The 23,599-nt window shown below is 41.1% G+C and overlaps 2 protein-coding genes across 5 annotated transcripts in view; one reads left to right on the top strand and one right to left on the bottom strand.

The window, feature by feature from the left end:
- Positions 1 to 851: 851 nt before the first annotated feature.
- Positions 852 to 11,823, top strand: LOC139581210 (mediator of RNA polymerase II transcription subunit 19-A-like). Of its 3 annotated transcripts, XM_071410725.1 has the most exons (7): positions 852 to 1,323; positions 1,681 to 1,803; positions 1,954 to 2,087; positions 2,252 to 2,348; positions 2,452 to 2,546; positions 8,939 to 8,976; positions 10,866 to 11,823. In XM_071410725.1, exons 1-7 carry the CDS (start codon positions 1,104 to 1,106, stop codon positions 10,912 to 10,914), a joined length of 756 nt encoding a protein of 251 aa, XP_071266826.1. In that variant the 5' UTR covers positions 852 to 1,103; the 3' UTR covers positions 10,915 to 11,823. The 3 variants fall into 3 exon arrangements, with proteins under 3 accessions (XP_071266826.1, XP_071266828.1, XP_071266827.1); XM_071410727.1 differs by lacking the exon at positions 10,866 to 11,823 and having other exon boundaries at positions 8,939 to 9,669; XM_071410726.1 differs by lacking the exons at positions 8,939 to 8,976; positions 10,866 to 11,823 and adding an exon at positions 5,220 to 5,596.
- The window catches only part of LOC139581206 (large neutral amino acids transporter small subunit 3-like), a 34,301-nt gene continuing 16,558 nt past the window's right edge, over positions 5,857 to 23,599 (bottom strand). For both annotated transcript variants that reach the window (XM_071410721.1, XM_071410720.1), the window contains 10 exons: positions 13,316 to 13,408; positions 13,004 to 13,137; positions 12,671 to 12,786; positions 12,424 to 12,570; positions 12,265 to 12,300; positions 12,076 to 12,193; positions 8,244 to 8,373; positions 8,080 to 8,153; positions 7,869 to 7,992; positions 5,857 to 7,794 (listed from right to left, as the gene is read on the bottom strand). In XM_071410721.1, coding sequence (XP_071266822.1) covers positions 7,609 to 7,794; positions 7,869 to 7,992; positions 8,080 to 8,153; positions 8,244 to 8,373; positions 12,076 to 12,193; positions 12,265 to 12,300; positions 12,424 to 12,570; positions 12,671 to 12,786; positions 13,004 to 13,137; positions 13,316 to 13,408 — 1,158 coding nt within the window. In that variant the 3' untranslated portion in view covers positions 5,857 to 7,608. The remainder of the gene's footprint in view (positions 7,795 to 7,868; positions 7,993 to 8,079; positions 8,154 to 8,243; positions 8,374 to 12,075; positions 12,194 to 12,264; positions 12,301 to 12,423; positions 12,571 to 12,670; positions 12,787 to 13,003; positions 13,138 to 13,315; positions 13,409 to 23,599) is intronic.

The following is a 23,599-nucleotide window of genomic DNA, read 5'->3' on the forward strand; positions in this document are numbered from 1 at the left end:
ACTTCCTCCCTCAACTTGCCTCTGACTGGGCTTGAACCTGGGTCCTACGCCTCGCCAACACATTTGACCGCACGATTGACAGCATGCAAAGCAGTTGGGCCCCTGAAAAGGATCCAGTTCATTGGTGTCATTTCAAGCTGTGGGGTGAGTTTATCCAGTATGATTTCACTCCATTACACGAGTGAGAGAGAACCATGATGCATTGGAGCCCACACTTTGTTTAACCATTATTTAACTAGGCAAATCATTTACAATGACGGCCTAACCCGGACGACGCTGGGCCAATTGTGCGCCGCCCAGATTCAATGAGTTGTGAATGGAATAAATTAGTTGGTGTACGCTTTTGCTTTGGTTTAGCTGTCAAGAAAGAACAGATGTTATGAAGATTAGGCTGTCTAGGCTGCCCCTGCTATACAATGGTGATTGTAAAGCACAAATATTTTCATTCGTCTGCGTCCATAGAGACTAGCCTAGGCCTACTGTAGTTTCACTGTTTGTTTTTGTCAATTCCTGCATCTGTTAGTGAGTTCCAGACGCTCTCTTTCTCCCTCTGCCCACCTGCGACCTTTGATGACCCTGAGTACAGCCCTGTACTAAAACAGATTGGAAAGGGGGATACCTAGTTAGTTGTACAACTGAATGCCTTCAACTGAAATGTGTCTTCCGCTCTAACCACTAGGCTTTGAACAATTTGAACCTTAACATGTTACATTTTTGTACTTAGTATACCAGTTCTGTTTTATTATGTGCTTTGTGCTCTGTTTTTGTCATTAAATAAACTCCCCCCCCAAAAAATTAAAAAACACATTTTCCTTCATTTAGTAGCTAGTGTACTTGATGAACGTTAGAAACGCACACTTTTGTAGTGGGGAGTTCGGCCATCGTCAGTACAAATTTGGTCGGCCAATATATTCCTGGTATTACGGTATTTCTCCAATGGAAAATATGCAATGACAGTATGCAACTATACCACAAAGGAGTAGAGACTAATTAAGCGGTTGTTGTCAGATTATCGTCTGTAGTCACATGTGTACAAAACTAACCGTATCGCTTTAGGAATACATCGATTTATTAGTTATTTAAATGTATTACTCGCAATAGATATGACGGAAATGTTTTCAACTCTGTATGGGCAAAATGATGCTCAGGGTCCTGCCCGATCATCGTCTCTGGGATTTGGACCGGGAAATCCACCACCCCCTCTGCCGCCAAACCAAGTCCCGATGGCGGCCCAGATGCAACCTCAGCTCGGGGATGAGGGGCCTGCTCTACGGAAGCCGGGAGCCATGAACGAACCTTTTTATTTACTGCGAGAACTACCAGGTACAGTTAACATTTCAGTGTGGGCACTACGTAATATGTTTATTCGTACCCGAGTGGAGGATTTTAAGTAATTTTTAGCTAGCCCCTTAGGTTATTTTCTAATTATAACATTAACTAACGTTAGCCTTTCTGAGCTAGCTGGTTATTGGCCAAGAGCCCAGCGACTAGTAGAACGTTAATCTGTTTTGTGTGTGTTGTATTGCTATATCAATTTCGAAGTGCACTTCCTACATTAGCCATCACAAGTTACTCCCTCTGGGGTCTGGACCCTAGTAGTATTGGACATTGACGTCCGTGTGGACAAACTCTGGATCTTGTTACTGCATTGACAGTGTATTTTAAAATTTTGCCTCACAGTGGGCAATGAGCTTACGGGCAATACCAACCTCATCACCCATTACAACCTGGAACACGCTTACAACAAGTTCTGTGGCAAGAAAGTCAAGGAGAAGCTCAGCAACTTCCTGCCAGAGTTACCAGGTGAACTACCATTCATCACCTTTACTATGTCTGTAAGTGATTTCTGTGGACCCATCCCGCTGAGTATCTCACCTCACTTGCCTCTTCCCCCATCTCTCCCCTTTCTCTGAGTAATAAATTGTCTGTTTTCCCTCTTTCCTGTGTCTGTAGGTATGATAGACTGGCCTGGTACCCAGGATGGCAGTTCGTTGCGCTCTCTGATAGAGAAGCCTCCAGTGTGTGGCAACTCCTTCAGCCCTCTGACCGGAGCCAGCCTCACCGGCTTCAGACTGCACACCGGACCGGTAGAGAGAGAGAGAGACACACACACACACACACACACCTTCCTTTGACCACAATACTCAAATTTTTAGGGTACTTTATTCATCCAACACTAGGCCTCCGTATCATTTCTGTACTGTTAACGACGATGTTAAGACGTTATCTACTCTGTGTGTTTGTGTTCCAGCTACCGGAGCAGTATCGACTGATGCACATCCAGCCTCCAAAGAAGAAGAGCAAGCATAAGCACAAACACAACCGACCACAGGATCCCATACCGCAAGGTAACGCATACACACACACACACACACACACACACACACACACACACACACACACACACACACAACCATCCCTTCAGCCTTTGAAACCCTTCTGTCTTCACAGAGACGCCCTCAGACTCTGACCCCAAGAAGAAGAAGAAGAAAAGGGATGACGACCCTGACCGCAAGAAGAAAAAGAAAGACAAGAAAAAGAAGAAGGTAAGACTGCTGCCCTGACCCTTTCTCCATCTCTTGCACCGAAGTTGGTATATAGGAGGCCTATAAGCCTACAACCTTGTCCCCGGGCTAATTGCTCATATACGCCTGGAACAACAACGAGTCAAATGTGGGAGTGAACTAGGGCTTTCCCCCCCAAAAAACAACATTTGTCGACCAAGAGTCGTCTGTTCTTTCGACCGGTTTTAAACCATGTATTTTTCCATATATTGACACAACCTATGTATTTTAATTAAATCAACTATATGCACTGAATTTGTCTGATGTTTTAAGCAAACTGTATGATGAAATAATTAAGACACACAAATGACTAGAGACAGCGAGTGACTAGCACCCATTGTGTGTCTCCCTGCTGCAGTGACCACCACAGAACATCAACTGTGTGTATAGCGCTGTCTGTGTTGCTGAAGCTGCAACATAATTTGTCACTTCTGACTGAAAAGTTATGTTCCTCGAAATCCCTCAGTTGTTTAGGATAAACATTCTCTCAACCCTTGCTCTCTTTACGTGGCATATCTATGCTTCGCATGCACGTGACCAATAGGTCCTGACCTATTGCACATCATAATCACATCAATAAATTGGTAATAACAAACTCTAAACGCCGCAACACATGTGACAGCAAAATGGGTGGAGAGGACGTGACAAACTCGAAACGGGGGAATGTTTACTGTTTGTGCAGGAGGTAAAGGGGAAGACGGACGTGTGGAATAAATGTGACTAGTTGTGGAAAATACTGGAGATCAAGAAAAATAAGCTATGGCGCAAGCGCTGCTTGCATATTAGGCCTGTGTGGGCCAAACAGGTGCTGTTATTTTACAATATAATTTTTCTGACCATTTAGAACAATGTAAACAACACTAAATACATGTATAAGCGTACCAAAGAGTCTGTAACTAATAACATTTAAAAAATTGGAAAGCCTTTATTACAGCAAAGACTAAAAACAGTAGCATTCATTTGTGAATGCAATTTCCAAAGCGGAAAGGTTTAGGCCTATTTATTGTTTACACTAATTATTCAATGGTCGCTTTATTTTATTTAAAAACAAAAAAATGCTTGATTGCATTTCACATCATGAATTACTCGTATGCTGTGTGATGACATGAATGAATAAATTATTGAGACAGTCGCCTGTATAAGTATTGAAATATAGGCCTAAGTAAGTTACGGTATTAAGACTAAACAGGATGCGCTCTTAGGCCTACAGCTTGATGGTGGTTATACAAGACTGATATACTTAAGCAATAAGGCACGAGGAGGTGTGGTATATGGCCAATATACCACGGCTAAGGGCTGTTCTTAGGCACAAAGCAGAGTGTCTGGATACAACCCTTAGCCGTGGTATATTGGCCATATACCACAAACCCCCGAGGTGCCTTATTGCTATTATGAACTGGTTAACAACGTAATTAGAGCAGTAAAAATACATATTTTGTCATACCCGTGGTATACAGTATGATATAACACGGCTGTCAGCCAATCAGCATTCAGGGCTCCCAGTTTATAATAAGCCTACTAATGATAATGACATTACTTATTATTATGATCATAATAATAGTAATAACATAAGGAGATCAAGAAAGAAGGAGGGTGGTTATTATTATTATTTAAAACATTTACAATTTGGAACAGTTTAAGCAGCACTAAATACATTATATTTAATACCAGAGATGCTGGTCTAACGAAAAAAAGCTTATTACAGCTTAGCAATGATTAAAAACAGACACTGTGGATGATTTATAAAGGCGGGCACATTTAACAGTTAGGCTATTGATTATAGACCTAATTAAGTTGGTTTCCTCTCTTCACTTTTCTAAGACAGTAAGGCAAGGGCTGTTTTCTTGTGTCCTCATTCCATTATTGCCCCCGCCGCATTGTTCTCAACACCAATATGCTGATTTAACTTTGTTATTATACACGTAGCAACATGTTCTAGGAAAAGGCACCAATTCAACAGCGCAATGATGTTTCAGAACCGCGGACAGCAACCGCTATCCAACGTGGGAGAAAGCACATCTGTTATAATATTTTTATTAGTGTTGCACCATTGTTGCTACTTAATATAACCATATACAATTTCAGGAGCACGTCTTGGACTGATTGACTGTGCCATCCCCACGGCCTCCACAATGGATTAGTCCACTGACAGGAGCCAATCAGACAGGTGTCTTGTACACCATGATTTGTATTTTAATTATATTTTTTTGCTACTGCTCGACTAAATAAATTTAGGTCGACCAACAGCCTATCGCGCAAGCAGTCAACTAAATAATAGCATATTTATCATTATTTGATCTTAGCGAATCACATGACTGCAAGCTGTGGCTCTAAATCAGAAAACATGTGGTGTGCTAGCAAATTAATTTCCCCAAATTTGAGAGACTAAACGCTAGCTGTCTACCTTTTTGAGTTAGCCAACTTAACATATTGCTGGCTATACATCAACATTTGTGTGGTCAACACTTACTGTCCCAACAAAAACATAATGGACTGAAATCTGCAGAAAAATGGCTGAAATCTCCATATTGCATCAAATGAGCGCATACAGGGGGAACATAAACGGGGATACGAGTTCAGAGGGAGGTTATTGGAGATGAAGCCAATGGTTATGGATCGGCACTTTTTCTATAGTGTTTCTGTCTGTCCTTACAGAACCGCCACAGTCCGGACCACCCTGGCCTGGCTGGCTCTCAGCCCAACAGCCTCCGATAGACCAGACAGAGACAACAAGTGTGTGTGTGAGAAGGTGGTACGAGTGTGTTTAGAAGAATCAGGAAATGTTTAGGAGAGTATGTATTTAGATAACGAGAGATTATGCTTGTGTGACAGGGAGGGGAAAGACAGTCTTATGTATGTGTCGTCAAAGTGTGTGTGTAAGTGGTAGATTGGATGTCAGCAGTGTAATATTGTTCGAGGATGAGAGACGGAAGGCCACTGATATTCTGAATGAGTGTATATTATGTTCCCCTTTTTCATTTGGTTGTGATATTTTCTGACCACATTATATTCCAATAAACTTTGTTTTTGTCCATGCTGCGTTGATCCTCTTTGTCTGTGGCATGGTTTTCTCCCCGACGCCTCAAGGGTTGCCTTTAGTGATATGCTGTTTCAGTCTTGGGCACAGGACTCTTCTCCAGGTAAAGGGGAACTAGCGAAGTCAGGAATATGCACCGGCGTGTTTACAATCTGAAAACATCCATTCAACATTTTCATTTCTAATATGAATATAATGAATGAAGAATATAGTACTAACTTGGAAGATTGTCAGGGATATTAAAACAGTCACAGGACAGTTTCTTACATATGTTTATTTAATTAGACTTAAAGCTGGTTTTAGTCCCCAAATGAGACATGGCACAAAAAAATGATGCATATCACTTCTGACACACAAAAGCTATAAACAGGAGCATGATGGGGAGGGGATTAGATACAATACATTTCATCATTTTGGCATAGCTACATGCCCCTGAAGGTGCTGTTAGCAGCCCATAGAAATATGACTAGAACGGCTCCCAACATGGATTTGGTTTCCTTGGTGAAGTTTGGTAGTCTTTTCCTGTCGATTTACATTCAATTCTATGCACTGAGGTCAGGCAAGGCACTGAGTTAATACAAAAATAACACTTCCAATCCCCCCTTCCCCACTATAAACTAATGATTCACATTAACAGTTGTATAATAGAAACGCATCAGACTATATTGAGAACATTGGTGTCTTCTCAGCCAATAGTGTTGTGTTACATATGCACAGTGGAGCATTACACCAGAAGCATTTGCATAAATGATATAAAAAAAGTTTTATATTTACAAAAACAGTCTCTGTAGGCCAGAGCTTTGTGTATACGTAGGGCACAGAGTTTTCCCTGGTCAGGATATGTGGATAGGAAAAATTCCTGGCCCTACACTATACATGAGCTCTGTAACTGGGTAGAGTACACAGCAAAAACACAATCTTCATCAGATGTAGTTATATTCATGGCACTACAATGAATACATCTGCTAACTATAACACACAACTTCCCTTTTTTAACACATATGCAGCTAAAAGGTACAAAAAGACACTTGAATACATATTTATTTACACACACAAGTTCATTCTTGTGCACAAAGCTGTGAAAGTATGAGTGGACACTACCATTCTATGTGTCTACTTTAAAAACCTTAAAAAGTCTATGCTTTTGGGGGTCAAGTGTCACAAGTTCATGTTTTCCTATTTAAAAACATCGGAATTGTATGTTCAGTGGAGAATGACCGATTAACTCCACTTCTTGAATCTTCGCATAGAATATCTACGCATTTCAAATCTACACACAGACGGGTCTTGATTGAAGAGAGACAGTTGGGGGATAGAAGAGGTAGTCAGTGTCTCTACAGTCAGTCTGTGTGTCTGTATGCATGTTAATGTGATTAAAAATATTGCAATAGAAAAAGCATTGGCATATTTGGTATAGCAAATTGTAGCATTACTCATGGCTGGGTGAAGTGTGCATGGCTTTAACTGTGTTAATTCATACTTAATGACATTTTGATAATTTTTTTGTATATGACAACCAGTGTATTTGATTTACAACAGACACTATCATGAATGGCTTTTTTTCCCAGCAGAAGTTGCACAATTCATATCTGAATATCATTCTTTGGTGTTGTGTGTGTGTTCGTCTGCATGGATTGAGTAATACTAAAGGATTAACACGCCACAGAAGGGTCTTTCAAGTACCTTAAAAGTTTTGGCCTAGCAACACGGACATATGAAGGTGTGAGTGTCTGCTTGTGACCAGTGAAAAGTGTTGTGGCTTTTTAACAAGTCATTTGGATATTCTGAACTGAACCCAGAAACTAAACAGCATAAAATATTGACGACACAACTTCTCCTTATCGAGACAAATGTGTGGATTATGATAAAAAATATGGTTTAGTCAACAAAAACAGCAATAATCCTAAATGAAAAAGAAAACGTTGCTGATTTTGTGGATAACCATGGACACTGACAAAAAAAATCCTACAGTTCCCACAATCCTTAGCATTGCGCAGGAACCACTTCCTATGCTAGACCGTTGCTATGGTGTTTGAGGCCGTTGTGATCTGAGTGGTTGAGACCCTCTCTCTCCTGGCCAATGCCATTCTTTTCTCGAGCCTCCTTCTCCTGGATCAGGTGTCTGCGATGGTAGAATAGGTATCCAGGCAACAGGAAGCCACCCAATGAGAAGAGGATCATGCCCAGGTTGATCTGATGGGTGACGGATATGGGAAGTTAGACGACCAGTGAGGGGTTAAAAAGCCTTGTATGGATAACTGACTCACCCAATAGGGGTCTCCGTGCAGGGATCCCACCATGATGATGAAGAGGGGCTGCTGCAGCAGGGCCACCACAGCACTGATCATCGACTGCAGCCCAGTCAGAGTACCAAAGTGGTTAGAGGGGTACCTGAGGGAGAGAAATTATTCCTCAAGTCAAATTCTGTATTTAAAAGATGTTGGTGACCATAGTTGCATGATGAAGATGAGAACTTACACGGCAGCATACAGGCCTCCACAGCAAGAGTGGATGAACCCTCTGACCATGGTGTGGAGGATGAAGGTCAGGATCTACAGGAGAATGTTGACATATGGGTATTTCTGTGCGTTTGTCTGATATAGTATGTCAGAATGAACGAGCAATCATTAGTGTGTGTGTACCTGGAGGGGCAGGTTGTCTATCAGACAACACACTCCGAACACCAGCAGTAGCAGATTGGTAAAGATGAAGGCTCTCATGGCATTGGTGATTTTCTGGATCTTTTTGTCTCTCGTCGGCCCGTCTGTTGGTCTGTGTGAGATTGGACAGGGACAAAAGACATCAACCTCACCTCATATACATTTAGCCTCTTTCCTCATTCTATTTTTCCACAGAGCGCCCATTATGCACCCCCCCCCCCCCCCCCTCAGGGTGCAAATTACAGGGGATCCAGGGGTGCTCAGCTCCCCTGAACGCAACAAAAGGTCAAACTTGGGGGGGGTGTCTCTAAATAATGATAATTTGACCAGTCTCCTATTTGTTTAAAATGCAGTGGTAAATATGTTTTACAGGTGTTTAAATATTTAAATAAAAGCTTCCAATTGAAACTAACACCCCCGCTCTCTGTCATGGTGGAAACCATTTATTTCTAAAGGGCTGCACTTGTCATCCAGGCCAGGCGGAGTGCTGTTCGGATGGTACAATTCTATAGCTGGCTAGACCGCAGCGCTGTCCACTCAGTAGTGCTGAATTTTGGCCTCAGCTGAGCTCCTTCACGCACAGATTTTCATTCCAATGCATTAGATTTATCTGTTGATTTGTCATTGTTTTCTTTTGTCAGTCAGCTGTTAAGAGCGCACATTGCTTTGTTTTTCAGGTGCGTGCGGGTACTGGTGTTCTCCCTGGCCAGAAGAGGTAGACCATTTTAATTAGCTTCATTATTTTCTAGCAATATTTGTATTATATTGAATGTGTAGGCTATCTGTTCAGAGGAATGCACTTGATGTTTATCATTTTGTGTATTTCTCATGCTATTGCCATTGATTGTTGTGTCACTAACTCCCTATTAAGTCGTTGTTACTACTTTGTACGTTTTGTATTTTAACATCACACTGCTCTCTGTGCTGAGTTGTGGTAGCGAGCCGTGATCCTGAATCACTATTTTCTTGTGCGGTGTTTTGAAAGGAGTGTCATGACTCTCCTGTGACGATCTGAAGGATCAGTTTACAGTGGGTCCGCTCTACAGCGTGCTCTCTCTCTCTCGTAGAGGGGGAGAGCGGGAAGTCTGCTGTTTTATGGCGCTAATCAAATACGCTGCCCCAATGCTCTGTAGTGTTCAAGGTTGGAATGTAAACTGTGAGAACACAGAGACACCCTTGGACATCAAAAGTTTGAATAATTGAACAATATTTCTATTGTTGAGAATGTGGGAGTGGTCCGTGGACACTTAAGGGACAGTCATGACAAGTGTGTTTCATTTGGTGATCTCATGAAAGACAGGAAACGCACACAACTGTATCTCTTAAAGTGTACATTTCCCAGCTGTCAGGTTAACATCTAAATATTGTGAAATGTATGTGATTAAACATTAAACTATTTGTGAAAAGATGTAATGTGATGTTAACCTTCTAAATGAGAAAATATGGGTTTTCATATAAAGTTAACCAAATCAGTGGTCACGCCCACGTGAGCATAGACATTACATCAGCGTCATGGAATTGCCCCTTTTTCCACAGAGTATAAAACGGGTGACGTTTGAAACGCTATTAGCGCGCACCCTGCTAACTAGCTAGCCATTTCACATCGGTTACACCAGCCTAATCTCGGGAGTTGATAGGCTTGAATTCATAAACAGCAGAGCTGCTGGCAAAACGCACGAAAGTGCTGTTTGAATGAATACTTACGAGCCTGCTGGTGCCCACCATCACTCAGTCAGACTGCTCTATCAAATCATAGACTTAATTATAACGCACAGAAATACGAGCCTTCATTAATATGGTCGAATCCGGAAACTATCATCTCGAAAACAAAACATTTATTCTTTCAGTGAAATTTATCTAGCGGGTGGCATCCATAAGTCTAAATATTCCTGTTACATTGCACAACCTTCAATGTTATGTCATAATTACGTAAAATTCTGGCAAATTAGTTCGCAATGAGCCAGGCGGCCCAAACTGTTGCATATACCCTGACTCTGCGTGCAATGAATGCAAGAGAAGTGACACAATTTCACCTGGTTAATATTGCCTGCTAACCTGGATTTCTTTTAGCTAAATATGCAGGTTTAAAAAATATATACTTCTGTGTATTGATTTTAAGAAAGGCATTGATGTTTATGGTTAGGTACACGGAGCAACGACAGTCCTTTTTCGCGAATGCGCACTGCATCGATTATATGCAACGCAGGACACGCTAGATAAACTAGTAATATCATCAACCATGTGTAGTTATAACTAGTGATTATGATTGATTGATTGTTTTTTATAAGATAAGTTTAATGCTAGCTAGCAACTTACCTTTGCTTCTGCATTCGCATTGGACTAGTTAACCGTAAGGTTGCAAGATTGAATCCCTGAGCTGACAAGGTAAAAATCTGTCATTCTGCCCCTGAACAAGGCAGTTAACCAACCGTTCCTAGGCCGTCATGGAAAATAAGAATGTGTTCTTAACTGATTTGCCTAGTTAAATAAAGGTGTAAAAAAATATATATATCGTCAAAATCGGCATCCAAAATTACCGATTTCCGATTGTTATGAAAACTTGAAATCGGCCCTAATTAATCGGCCGACCTCTAATTACAACAGCAACTATCCAGCGCCGCGGAGAAAACTACAACCACGAAGGACATTGTGACTTCTGGGGAAGTTAACCAGAGACCCTGATGAACTGACTCTCCAACAGACGGACCAGCGATTCCAACAGAGAAGACAACATACGGGTGTAAATATATACATTGCAATTATTCTCGATTAGCATTTCAATGAATATAATTATCAACTGTGTGTAGTGAATCCATTTAGTCTTTCCCGCTCTCTCTGTCCCCACCCCTTTCCTTTGTCTATCAAGCCGTCATATTGGCTTCGTCCGCTAGGGACTTTGTCTTTGTATCATGTAGTAACCCAAATATCTACTGTTTGTTTGTTTTATTTAATTGTGTGTGATTATTTAGTTAGTAAATAAATAACCCAATTTGTATATCGCTGATTTATAATTTAGGCTAGGGTTCGTACAGATTTCCTCATGGTTTCATTAATAGAAGACTAATTCAGAAAACTATAACTCTAAATCTCAACATTTTCTGTGGTGCCCTGACTTCCTAGTTAATGTTTACATGTTTAGTTTAATCATGTAATAATTAAACCTAGAGAATTGATTTGATAAAATAAGTCTTCACATTTAATGATAGTCCAGACACGACAGGAGCAAGCACTAAAATAAAAATCTCCAATATGTTACTGTTTACAATGGCCTTATCAATTAATTGGCTCCGTTTCTAAATGGTTGTGTTAGCTGTTTTATCTTAAGCAGCTGTATCTGGAGTCTGCATATGTTCATGAGTGTTAAAGTTCATACACATTGTTGCCTAGTCTAGTAAATTGGCCCGTTTCAGACCCATTTCAGGTGTACCAACTTTTCAGTCTACAAAAAAGGTACATTTGGCAGCAAAATGCATCAATTAATGTAGGCCTAGTCATTAAGCACACTTTTGGGTGTTTTGTAACAGATGTATATTTCAGTTCATTAAACGGTCCTAGTGCACATGCACTGTTTGGATGCGGGAATTATTTTGAAGTGGACGAACATGCACAGGTAGCTCACTTTTTGAAGTGATTTGTTTGACAATCAGATGAAAACATGATGACTGGTTGTGTTCATGCCACATAAAGGTAATTAATTTGTGTCGTTTTACTAGTAGGCCCATAAAAACTTCACGTATACATGCCCAATAGAGACACACCCCGGAATGTCATGGTGTCATTCTCACGCTGTTCTCTTGCTTTCGCTCTCACACACCTCTTCTCTGTCTCTGCCACACACTCCTTCATCCTCCAGTCCATGATGTAGCCAATCAGAGGACAGGTGACCAGGCAGAGCAGCTGCAGGGTGCCAAAGATGGACGAGTAGAAACTCACTGGAGGAGAGAACACACATTTAGACACACATGACAAGGACATGTCACTTTCACCAGGAGACATTTCTCACCTTTCTTCTTTGCATCGACGATCAACTCCCCAGAAGCTGAGGGAAAATAGGAGGACAACTTGATTAGAACACATTTACATGGAGGGAATAGGGCCCAGTCATGACAGTGTGTTGGTTTGTCAGTTGACTGCCAGCTGGTCTGGTTTGTCAGTTACTCACCGTGAGGGTTGCCGTGGGTGACGAGGAACTCCAGCATCTTGTTCATGGCGCCCATAAAGAAAATGATCCTGAGCTGGGTCATCCCCATGGTAACCAGACTCCACAGGAAGATGGGCGAGAACACCGACCTACGGAATGGGATGGCATCTGAGAGAGAGAGAGTAGGCAGACAGTTAATATGGGTCTATGGGATGTGTTTGTGAGCAAGAGCTGCTGTTGTGTTTTCAGGTGTGTGTTCTGGACTCACTCTGTGTGTCAGCTGGGAGTTTCTCAGTGGAGTCGTTCAGGCCTCCATTCTTCTGACTCAACCTCTCTCCCACACCCTTATGGTCCCCAGACAGATAAGTCAGCGCTAACTTCTTACTGTTAAAGAGGAAAAGAAACCAAAGGAGAAAGTTGTTTATTACCTCTTATGTTGCATGTCAGTATGGTAACTGTTGTATTTCTACTTAACTGTCACTCTTACTACTACAGTAACCTGATCAAGTTTACTGTCTTGTTCTAGCATTGTAGAAGTATTATGATAATATTGTTATAGCCATTCTTTTGTGATCTGACGTTGTTTTACTGTTGTACTGACCTGTAGTCGACCTCGTCGGGCGTGGGGAAGGCCTCCACTGGCCAGTTGAGGAAACAATTGAGGAAGACTAAGCCTGCTAGACCCGACCACACCCACATGATCACCCGGAACGACACACCCGCATCATAGATCAGCTTAGAGAGGAACAAAGGGAAAATGGGGTGTTATTTGTATAGAATAGTACAAATATTTGAGGCTAACGGTGGAAAGGTCATTGAACGTGCATTCTATATGTATGAGTGTTACGGGGCAACGGTAACAAATATGCATTCATATCTGACAAACGTGCAAATGTGCATCTATCATGGTTACCTTGACTCCAGGGAAGGTGACAGCGGAGGAGGCGTAGGAGCCAATCATCAGAGACATGATGGTGGAGCTCAGACTGCCAAACATGTTGGGTAGCTGGAGGGAGAAAGATATATATTTACGAACAGTCTCAAACATTGACAATTTGACCAAAATCAACACACTGATACAGTGAGAGCACAGACACTCAGTGCTAGTAAAGTCGTGTTTTAGGAGTGCAGTAATGCAATTTCACCAGCAGAGGGCACAAAGGTATTGAGTAAAACAGGCATACAGTATCACTTTGGCAGAGGAAGTATCAACTAAAACAACTTCCTATCATTTAATAAAGTTAATAATAGACATGTCATAGACGCAGAAGGATGGAAGCATAATTAAAAATTGTTTTAGACCCAATGACATTCAATAAGAGTACTGTTCATGAGCTAGGCCATTCTCAGCACAGACTTTCTCTATTAGCAACCATACATCAACGATGCGTAAACGAATAACAGCAACACTCTGACATGCAGTGTCAACGTCCCTTGATTAAAAAAAGTTTTGATCATTTCTTCATGTTCAGGATCTCATCCCAAATTGATCACTATGATAGTCTGCTCTTACAAGTAATAATGACTACAGAGCCATCTTGCAGCACAAACTTAACGTTACTTTCAACAAGTCAAGATGCCCATTGAAGTTATTTGCATAACTGAATCTCTGGGAGTTTAGGGAAATATTTTTACACAATATTTTCTTCCCAAGAGCAGTAGTACTCGTGCCGACTGAAAGTGAAACGTGACGGCGTGAGCGAGGGGAAGTTGTGATCTTTTTGTCACTAGGTTGGTGTGTTGCTGGAGCCTAGAGGTCTCCCTAGGGTCAGGTCAGAGGAGTCAGGTCTGGCACAACAACAAGCTGTTCCTGGCCGTGTTCCGACATGACACTGGACTAGTAAAAGACACCTGAAACACCCGTCCTCATTGATGGATTCCTAGAAGGCAAATATTTCCCATCCTGGCGTTGCAGACAATGTGTAACGGTACAGATATGCCAGGATGATCTCTGGCAGATTTTGTGAATTGCAGGGGCCATGTGCTAAAAACACACAGAGGAAAGCTAGTATCTCTTACAAACATCAAAGTAAAGTTATTCTAGCCATGTTAAAATGCCAGTCTTAACGTTTGCCTGTTTGACTGTTACCTAACTGTACAGCACAGTGAGACAGAGTGTCTCGGCACCTGTCTGTGTGTGTGTGTGTGTGTGTGTGTGTGTGTGTGTGTGTGTGTGTGTGTGTGCGCAGGAGGAGATATTCCCACTGGTTCTCTGGCAGGAGCCCATAAAGCACACATTTCCTTCAAGCACGACATCCCTGTTTAGACAGCCAGGGTCAGTGGAAACACGTGTGTTTAGCAGACAGGAATGACCTACACCACGTGACCAAAGGTATGTGGACACCTGCTCGACAAACATCTCATTCCAAAATCATTGTCAACAGGAAAGGGCCTTCCCCAAACTGTTGCCACAATGTTGGAAGCACAGAATCGTCTAGAATGTCATTGTATGCTGTAGAGTTAAGACTTCCCTTCACTGGAATGAAGGGGCCTGAACCATGAAAAAGCCACATACCATTATTCCTCCTCCACTAAACTATACAGTTGGCACTATGCATTAGGGCAGGTAGGGATCTCCTGGCATCTGCCAAACCCAGATTCGTCCGTCGGACTGCAAGATGGTGAAGCGTGATTCATCACTCCAGAGAAGTTTCCACTGCTCCAGAGTCCAATGGCCAGCGAGCTTTACACCACTCCAGCCGACGCGTAGGCTTGTGTGCGGTTGTTCGGCAATGGAAACCCATTTCATGAAGCTCCCGACAAACAGTTGTTGTGCTGACGTTACTTCCAAAGGCAGTTTGTGTCAGTATTGCAATCTCGGACAGACGATTTTTACGCGGTACGCGCTTCTGTAAACAGAGTTCTCTTTCTGTGAGATTCTGTGGCCTACCACTTCCAAGCTGAGCTACTGTTGTTCCTAGATGTTTCCACTTCACAATAACAACACTTACAGTTGACCGGGGCAGCTCTAACAGGGCAGAAATTTGATGAACTGACTTGTTGGAAAGGTGGCATCCTATGACGGTGCCACGTTGAAAGTCACTGAGCTCTTCAGTAAGACCATTCCACTGCCAATGTTTGTCTAGGAGATTGCATGGCTGTGTGCGCAATTTTATACACCTGTCAGCAACGGGTGTGGATGAAATAACCAAATCCACTAATTTGAAGCGGTGTCCACATACTTTTGTATATGCAGTCCATTCGGGAGATATTCAGACATTGACCTTTTCCATATTGTTACGTTACAGCCTTAATCTAAAATAATTTGGTTTTCCCCCCCTCATTAATCTACACACAATATCCCATAATGACAAAGCAAAAAGTCAATTTTTTTGTGTGCACATCACATGTACATAAGTATTCAGTATAAGTATCCCTTTGCTATGAGACTGGAAATTGAGCTCAGGTCCATCCTGTTTCCATTGATCATCCTTGAAGTTTCTACAACTTTTAACTACAAATTAAGAAATTAATTTTAGAATAAGGCTGTAACGTAATAAAATGTGTTAATGGGAAGGGGTCTGAATACTTTCCGAATGCATTGTATAGTGTAGCTGGTTTACTGACAGACCATACAGTCTGTCAGGTACTTGTGAATTACTGGAAATTTGACATGGATTTGGAAATGCATTCCAGGATATATATATATATATATAAATAAAAAAAGCAGATCTGTGAAAAGAGAATATGGGTGTAAATGTGTCTGAGAGAAACAGAGAGAAAGAGACAGGGAAGTACGACAGTGTGAGCGAAACGTGTAGTTGAGTTGATGTTAGGGTCCCCAAAGAAAGAGAATATACAGCGGTTGGCCTCTTCACTCTTACTTAACGTTTAAACAGACATTTTTGCATCGCTTTTTCATTCAAACATTAAGAAAAATCCATAACATTCCATGTGAATTCACAATGCAGCTGTGCTGCTGCCAGCAAAGGTTTGGGTCTCACCGTGCATCCCTTTCAGATGGTTAAGCATTGCACCTGCACTACCATTTACTCTAGCCAGAATCACGGAATCCCTGACATTAAAACGGAATTCAACAATATAAAAAAATGTATTGAACTTATTAGAAAATGTATTAATTTGCCCAAGTTAAATCATAAGACATGCACAAAATGATTCAGTGATTCGTATTTTCCGACAACTTTTTGAAATGGCACAGGAACGCCCCAGTCTTTCACAAGAGATCCATAGCACGTTGTGGACGATAAAACAACCGAAGCCCATTTATTTTCAAATGAAGGAAGCTAAGTGGGCGGGGACCGTTGGGCGATGTGGAGAATGGGAGGGACGTGAAAGTTGGGGAAAGCTGAACTTTATGCAAATACTCTGACAACTCATTGCTATTTACCAATCAAAGCTCACTAAAGTTTCCAGCTCCTACTGGATTGGCTGTTGATACCTAGGCACCACCTAGCCTGTTTTTTTATCTTGCTAGCACCAACCTGACTCAAAGCATGGGTGGCTATCCAAATTTACAAGCATCTTGGCCATTGTGTGTGTTGTGTGCTGTGCGTGTGTATGTTTAGTCTACACTCAGTGTAGCCGTTAGCAATAATGCTAATGATAAACGCCTGCTGGTAGATGGAAAAGGTTTCCCCAAAACCTTCTCAATTAAAGGTGAACTACAAAGTAGCCTATGCCTACCCGGCTGAATGACATTATTATTTGCACCAATCCAGTTGCCATTTGTTTTGCAAACTCTGCAATTGCATGAAACAGAAACACGGCTAACCAACCAAACAAAAGATCTCTGGCTGGTGCACACATGCACAATTCATTTTTCCCTCTTGATTTCTGACCTCAAAAGTGGTCTCCTGATGTGGTTTAAGCATTGTTGTGGACTTAAAACATCCAATGTTGTTGTTTTTCTATTAAAACGTGTGATTTTGCGTGCAAATTTATGGATTTTATAGGGCCATACATGTACCTCAATTTCACCTTGCAAAGTTTGCATTTCTTTCTCATTTAACTTCTCAAAGTATTGCCATACAGGACTTTGCTGCTGTTGCTTGCCTTTCCAACTGTCAACGACGATGATGTTCTGGTGCAGTCAACTCTAAATTGATTCCTCGACTCCTTGCACGTCGACTCCCATTTCTGAGTGGCAAGATTTGAGAGTTTCTACTGGACAAATTCAGGTTTGGTTTCGTTTGCTTCCGTTTAAGAAATGTTTTGCAACAGAATCGACGTAATGAATAAGCCCCAAGCGAGCCAGCGCGAGGGAGAGGAGGCAAAAAAAACGTGGTGAACATGTGTCTTGGTAATCTGTTTCGCCTGCCTCGGAAATTTACCAAAGTAGCCTAAAGTTCGCCTCTTCCGCCAGGCCTTTATAGCCTATAATAAGCAAAATAATATGTTTTGTGATAACTGCACTGTGATTTTAATTGTTTTTCAGTTTGGGATTTTTCTTAACATGAAGTATTCCAATTTCATTTAAAAATTCACACCCCTAGCAGGAAGCACTAAGCCACGGCTGATAGTACTCTCTTTGTCTCTGTCTTACACCCCCTTCTGTAGGCCCAGGAGGGTTTCCTGACCATATAATCTAACCAGGAAATACTCTGGGCCCAAGTTAAGAGGCTGTAAGTGAGATCCTGTTTTCAAACCCCTCTCTCTTTGTCAGGTCCACATCTGTCGGTCTGCCACCTGTCTGTCTGTTTGTCTCTCTCAAGACACAGCGGGGGGGAAGGGCTTGGGAGGAATGTGGCGGTTGCCATAGGAGATCTTAAAACGGAACAGCTGAGTAGCAATCACCTGCCGGCTCAGTCTCAGGAAAGCCTCAGACCGCTTAAAATTGGCCAAGAGGTGTTCCTGACCAGAAACAACTCTAGGCCCTAGTTATAGTCTAGTGTTTTCCTGGTAAAGTCCTGGCCCTACTCTTATACATAGCATGAAATGCCAATTGTCCACCAGCCAATCCTAAACACAACCTTAACTCAATATAACCCCTTTAACTAGGGATGTTAATGGTTAACCGTTAATCGGTTAGCCACCGAAAATGCATTTGACATGTCATGATTCAGTGGTCTAATTTGCATTCATTTAGTGGAATTAAAATTGCCGCATGTGTATTTTCATTAGTTGTCAAGCATCTTACTTATCACATGCGCACAGCATACAGAGCCCAGTTGGGGGGGGGAAAGAAGCTGGTACTGGAGTGAAAAGTGCTTTTGTTAGCCCAGTTATTGCACAACAAATAAATTCTTAAATTGGAAATCGCAAGTTAAAAACTGTTTTGATGGCCACAACTAAAAATAGCTACTATTTGTATTTCTCAATCTCAACTCGTAACTAAAGCGTGACTCCCATTCCAGTGCATAGGCTATAGTCAACAGTAGGCAGGCTATAGTCAACAGTAGGCAGGCTATCAGCGCACCACCCACCACTTAGTAATGGGAGCTTGAGGCAGTGTAATTGTTTGAAACTTGAACGTTTCACTTTACTTTAAATAACGAGGCATGTCTTACCTTGCTTTAGAGTAGCCTAGCCAAAATCCAACCATAGAAACATGGAGGAAAATATTATTTTATAAAGACTTCCTCATGCCATTAACCATCATTTTCTACTGCTCTATTGGTTTTCATATCTTTCTTTCGTTGTCCAGAACCCAAAGACACAATCCTAGTCATATTAGCAAACCATCTTAGTTGTTGCTATTAGATTCTCTTTCTATGTCTCAGATATTAATCTCTGTCACATATAGAACCGCTTGGAAAAACAGAGACATCATAGAGAGGGGTCAGAAAGGGACAAATGGAGTGAATGTCAATGTCTAGCAAGATTGGTGTATATGTGTGACAATGAAAACACGCTCTGAGACAAAAGGGAGGGCGGGAGAGCGCCCTTGTGTGTTTTGGGTAGAGGTGGATGGGTGGAGCAGAGGAGGATGTGTGACAAGTCAGGGCTTACGATTGGTGGGAGGCACAAGTGGGACAATTTCCATACGGAAAAAGGCTAAACACCTGACTAAGATACGGACTAAACAACACCTGACCAACATACGGTAACACAGCCCTTCAGGAGGGTAATAATAGCACACTGGTTGCCCAAGACAAACACAGACAAGGTGCCCCATATCATATGACGTGCATACGCCACATCACACACACAAACAAATAGCTTCCAGACACAACACAACACTCTCTGTCTTCTCAGTTCTATGATGCTGACCACCACCATATTACTCAACTTCATTTGTGCTGCAAAAACACCTTGTTGGCACATCAAACAAACAGGCCAAACCCTATATTGTTTTTTCAGTGATATGGGTCAGACCTGGGTTCAAATACTATTTTAAATATCTCAATTACTTTCACATACATTCGAAGTATTCAGATATCTTTTATTTGAAAAGACAAGTAGTTGAATATTTCAATGCGTTTGAAAATACCCAAATACACTGACTCAAATAAACTCCCATGCATTTAACCTAGTTATTTGAAAATACTGCTTGGCTCAACATACAGGGCTGCTACGGGCCCGGGGAGGTTTTGTTAACCTTCCGGGTCAGTCAATTATCCGTCAGTTGCCCAGTTAGACCAGTGAATTTTTTTGTTTGTAATAATGCTATATAATTGATGGAAAAAAACTGAAAATTCCAGAAACAGTTCATTCGTATAATGATAAATAAATAAGAAACTACATGCTAATTGCACACTCCCTCAAAACTTTAGACAGCTGTGGTGTTGTGTGACAAAACTGCACAGTTTAGAGTGGCCTTTTATTGTCCCCAGCACAAGGTGCACTTGTGTAATGATCATGCTATTTAATCAGCTTCTTGATATGCTGCACCTGTCCAGGTGGATAGATTATCTTGGCAAAGGAGAAATGCTCACTAACCGGGATGTAACCATTTTAGAGAAATAAGCTTTTTGTGCATATGGAACATTTCTGGGATCTTTTGTTTCAGCTAATTAAAAATACAGTTTACATGTTGAGCTTATATTTTTGTTCGGTTTTGTTACATTTCTGATATACAGTGATCCCTCGCCACTTCGCGGTTCACTTATCGCGGATTCGCTATTTCGCGGATTTTCATAATGCATTTTTTTTTTTTTTTTGGTGCATTGTGCTCTGCATTCTGATTCGCTAAAAACTCACTCCCGCTTCTTGTATCAAAACATGCTACGAATTGTGCTATCATTTTGTCGTCTCGTGCAGTTATGTGTACGTACATAAAACAGCTTGGCAAATTTACATTAAGTTGGCCAAATTATCTTGTAATTTCGAACATCTCCTAAACCCATAATGTCGACGAAACGGCCTACACGTGAGTCACTGTATTTGTATACATGTAATAGTTGCTAATTGTAAAAAAAAAAAAAAATTATATTTCGCGGATTTCACTTATCGCGGGTAATTTTCGGAACGTAACCCCCGCGATAAACGAGGGATTACTGTATTCCCTAGATAGAATTGTGATGAGGCATGTATCTCGGAGATTACGGACAGTTCCTTGGACTTCATGGTATAGGTTCTGCCCTGACATGCACTGTCAACTTTGGGCCCTTATATAGACAGGTGTGTTTCTTTCTAAATCATGTCCAAACAATTGAATTGGCCACATGTGGACTCTAATCAAGTTGTAGCGACATCTCAAGGATGAGCAGAGGAAATTAGATAGACCTGAGCTCAATTTGAAGTGTCATAGCAAAGGGGTGTGAATACTTATGTACATTTGCAAACATCTCTAAAAACATGTTTTCACTTTGTCATTATGGGGTATTGTGTGAGAAAAATATATATTTAATCCATTTTAAAATCAGGCTGTGACAACAAAATGTGAATACTTTCTGAAGGCACTGTATGTGGTTGTTCCACCTAGCTATCTTAAGATGAATGCACTAACTATAAGTCACTCTGGATAAGAGTGTCTGCTAAACGATTAAAATGTATATGTAAGTCTTGGTTGAATCTTTGCGATGCGGAATTCAGGCATTATGCGCTATTTGAATGAAGTCTTTCCCAAATACCGTCCCAATTAAATGTTGACTGCAAAGTCCCCTACCTGGCAGAATTATATGATTGTTTGTATCGCAGGGCAATTGTTTTGCAAACTCTACCATTATATGTAGCCTACACTGTCTATTGTACAGCACATAAAAAACACAGCTAGCCAAACAGTGCAAAATTGAATTAAAAAGGGCAATTACACCCATTAAAAAAAAAATATAATGGTTTCCGTTGAAAGGGATCTCTCTCGATGTGGTTTAAGCATTGTTGTGGACTTAAAATTAAAATAAAATCACAAAAATGGGATGTTCTATTTTAAAAGTGTGATTTTGAGTAAAACATGAAAGAAACAAGGAAAATAAGAAAAATACTAAAATGGGAAAATAGAATTTAGCTAAAGATAAAACTGATTTTATAGAGCCCTACAACCAGGGCTCTAATTAAGTGATAATGCCGGAGAAGCCAGTGTTTGGACAAGATATTTCTACTGGACATAGGCTTTGAGGGCATTATCACTTTAATACAACGGGCTACCAGCATATTTAAATAATGATTGACATTTATTAAAAACTTTATTTTGATGAATTTATTCATACCATTTCATCCTTCACCAAGATATAGCCCTGACACAAATCTTGGGTTGCTACCCAAGCCGGGTGGTCATTCGTTCTATCGGTTCGGTTGCTAGAGACGCGACCCAGTCGTTCAATCTTTTTGTTCTGCTTCTATGGATGCGAGTTGTTGGTTCTAAATGTTCCATTGCCATACTGGCTGGTAACGTTCTTATCCCTTGCTTGCTAGCTAGCCAACTACGGCTAACTTACTGTTACGTCAGCGCAGCCAGAATAACAGCAAAGTAGCTGCATTCGCATAAGCTGTTTTCTAGTGACATTTATTTGGATACATCCAGGACAATGAGCTAATGAGGCGTGATTTCGCCTGGCATAGAAAATGTGCTCTCTCTCGTCAGGACACTGTTATTCAGAGAAGCTAGCCAACAACACAACTAACACAATCACATCAAATTGAAGCTGGAAAGACTGCAAACTAGCTGCACTTCGTTTCGTTTGACCTTTTTTCAATTGACATTACTTTGTATATATCCATACAAATTATGCCAGCTGTTTCATGATTTCGAACTGACTGAGACACGCTGCCTGTCGGTCTCATCCCGACACGTTCATTACTATGGGACAGCTGGAGATCGAATTTGAATATTGAAACAATGTTGCAAATGTCAGAGAGACAGACAGCAAGGTTTATACAAATCTCCACTGTTGAAAACTAAATGTCTAGATGCTTTTTATAGTGGAGATCAAATGTATAAAGTGCATGGCTAGGCTGATGAGACAGTGGATTGAGCAGTCAGATGGAACAGAGTAAATAGGCATTTTAATGTCATAGATTTAGCCGGTGGTAACTTGTGGAATAGACACCGGCTGGAATATGGTTTTAACCAATCAGCATTCAGGATTACACCCAACAGTTGTATAAATTAAAATGTTCTATTGGTAGCACTGATGCTAACTTTTACCAAAAAGTGTAGGAGCACCAGATAGATTTTTTATTGATTTAGATGTAGCCTACATTGGGCCTATATGAATCCTACTTCTGCTGCACATCTGAAGAAGATAACCTTTTTCCTTTCTCTGCCACCAAATGTTTGCATGAAGGTCGGGTTATCAGGTTGTTAGTGCTAGAGGTCGACCGATTATGATTTTTCAACGCCGATACCGATTATTGGAGTACCAAAAAATGCCGATACCGATTAATGGGCCGGTTTTTAAAATGTATTTGTAATAATGACAATTACAACAATACTGAATGAACACTTATTTTAACTTAATATAATACATCAATAAAATCAATTTATCCTCAAATAAATAATGAAACATGTTCAATTTGGTTTAAATAATGCAAAAACAAAGTGTTGGAGAAGAAAGTAAAAGTGCAATATGTGCCATGTAAGAAAGCTAACGTTTAAGTTCCTTGCGCAGAACATGAGAACATATGAAAGCTGGTGGTTGCTTTTAACACGAGTCTTCAATATTCCCAGGTAAGAAGTTTTAGGTTGTAGTTATTATAGGACCCCGCTAACTAGCTAGCCATTTCACATCGGTTACACCAGCCTAATCTCGGGAGTTGATAGGCTTGAAGTCATAAACAGCGCAATACTTGAAGCATTGCAAAGAGCTGCTGGCAAAACGCACGAAAGTGCTGTTTGAATGAATGCTTACGAGCCTGC

Source organism: Salvelinus alpinus, chromosome 7, assembly GCF_045679555.1.
Source record: "Salvelinus alpinus chromosome 7, SLU_Salpinus.1, whole genome shotgun sequence".
In the NCBI taxonomy this organism is placed as follows: Eukaryota; Metazoa; Chordata; class Actinopteri; order Salmoniformes; family Salmonidae; genus Salvelinus; species Salvelinus alpinus.

What these genes read in the sequence shown, in the direction of transcription:
- LOC139581210 (XM_071410725.1), top strand. Translation starts at nt 1,104, where the DNA reads ATGACGGAAATGTTTTCAACTCTGTATGGGCAAAATGATGCTCAGGGT. An exon ending in CTTCCTGCCAGAGTTACCAG is followed by an intron (nt 1,804 to 1,953) that starts GTGAACTACCAT and finishes CTGTGTCTGTAG; the next exon opens with GTATGATAGACTGGCCTGGT. An exon ending in GTTCTCCCTGGCCAGAAGAG is followed by an intron (nt 8,977 to 10,865) that starts GTAGACCATTTT and finishes TAATTACAACAG; the next exon opens with CAACTATCCAGCGCCGCGGA.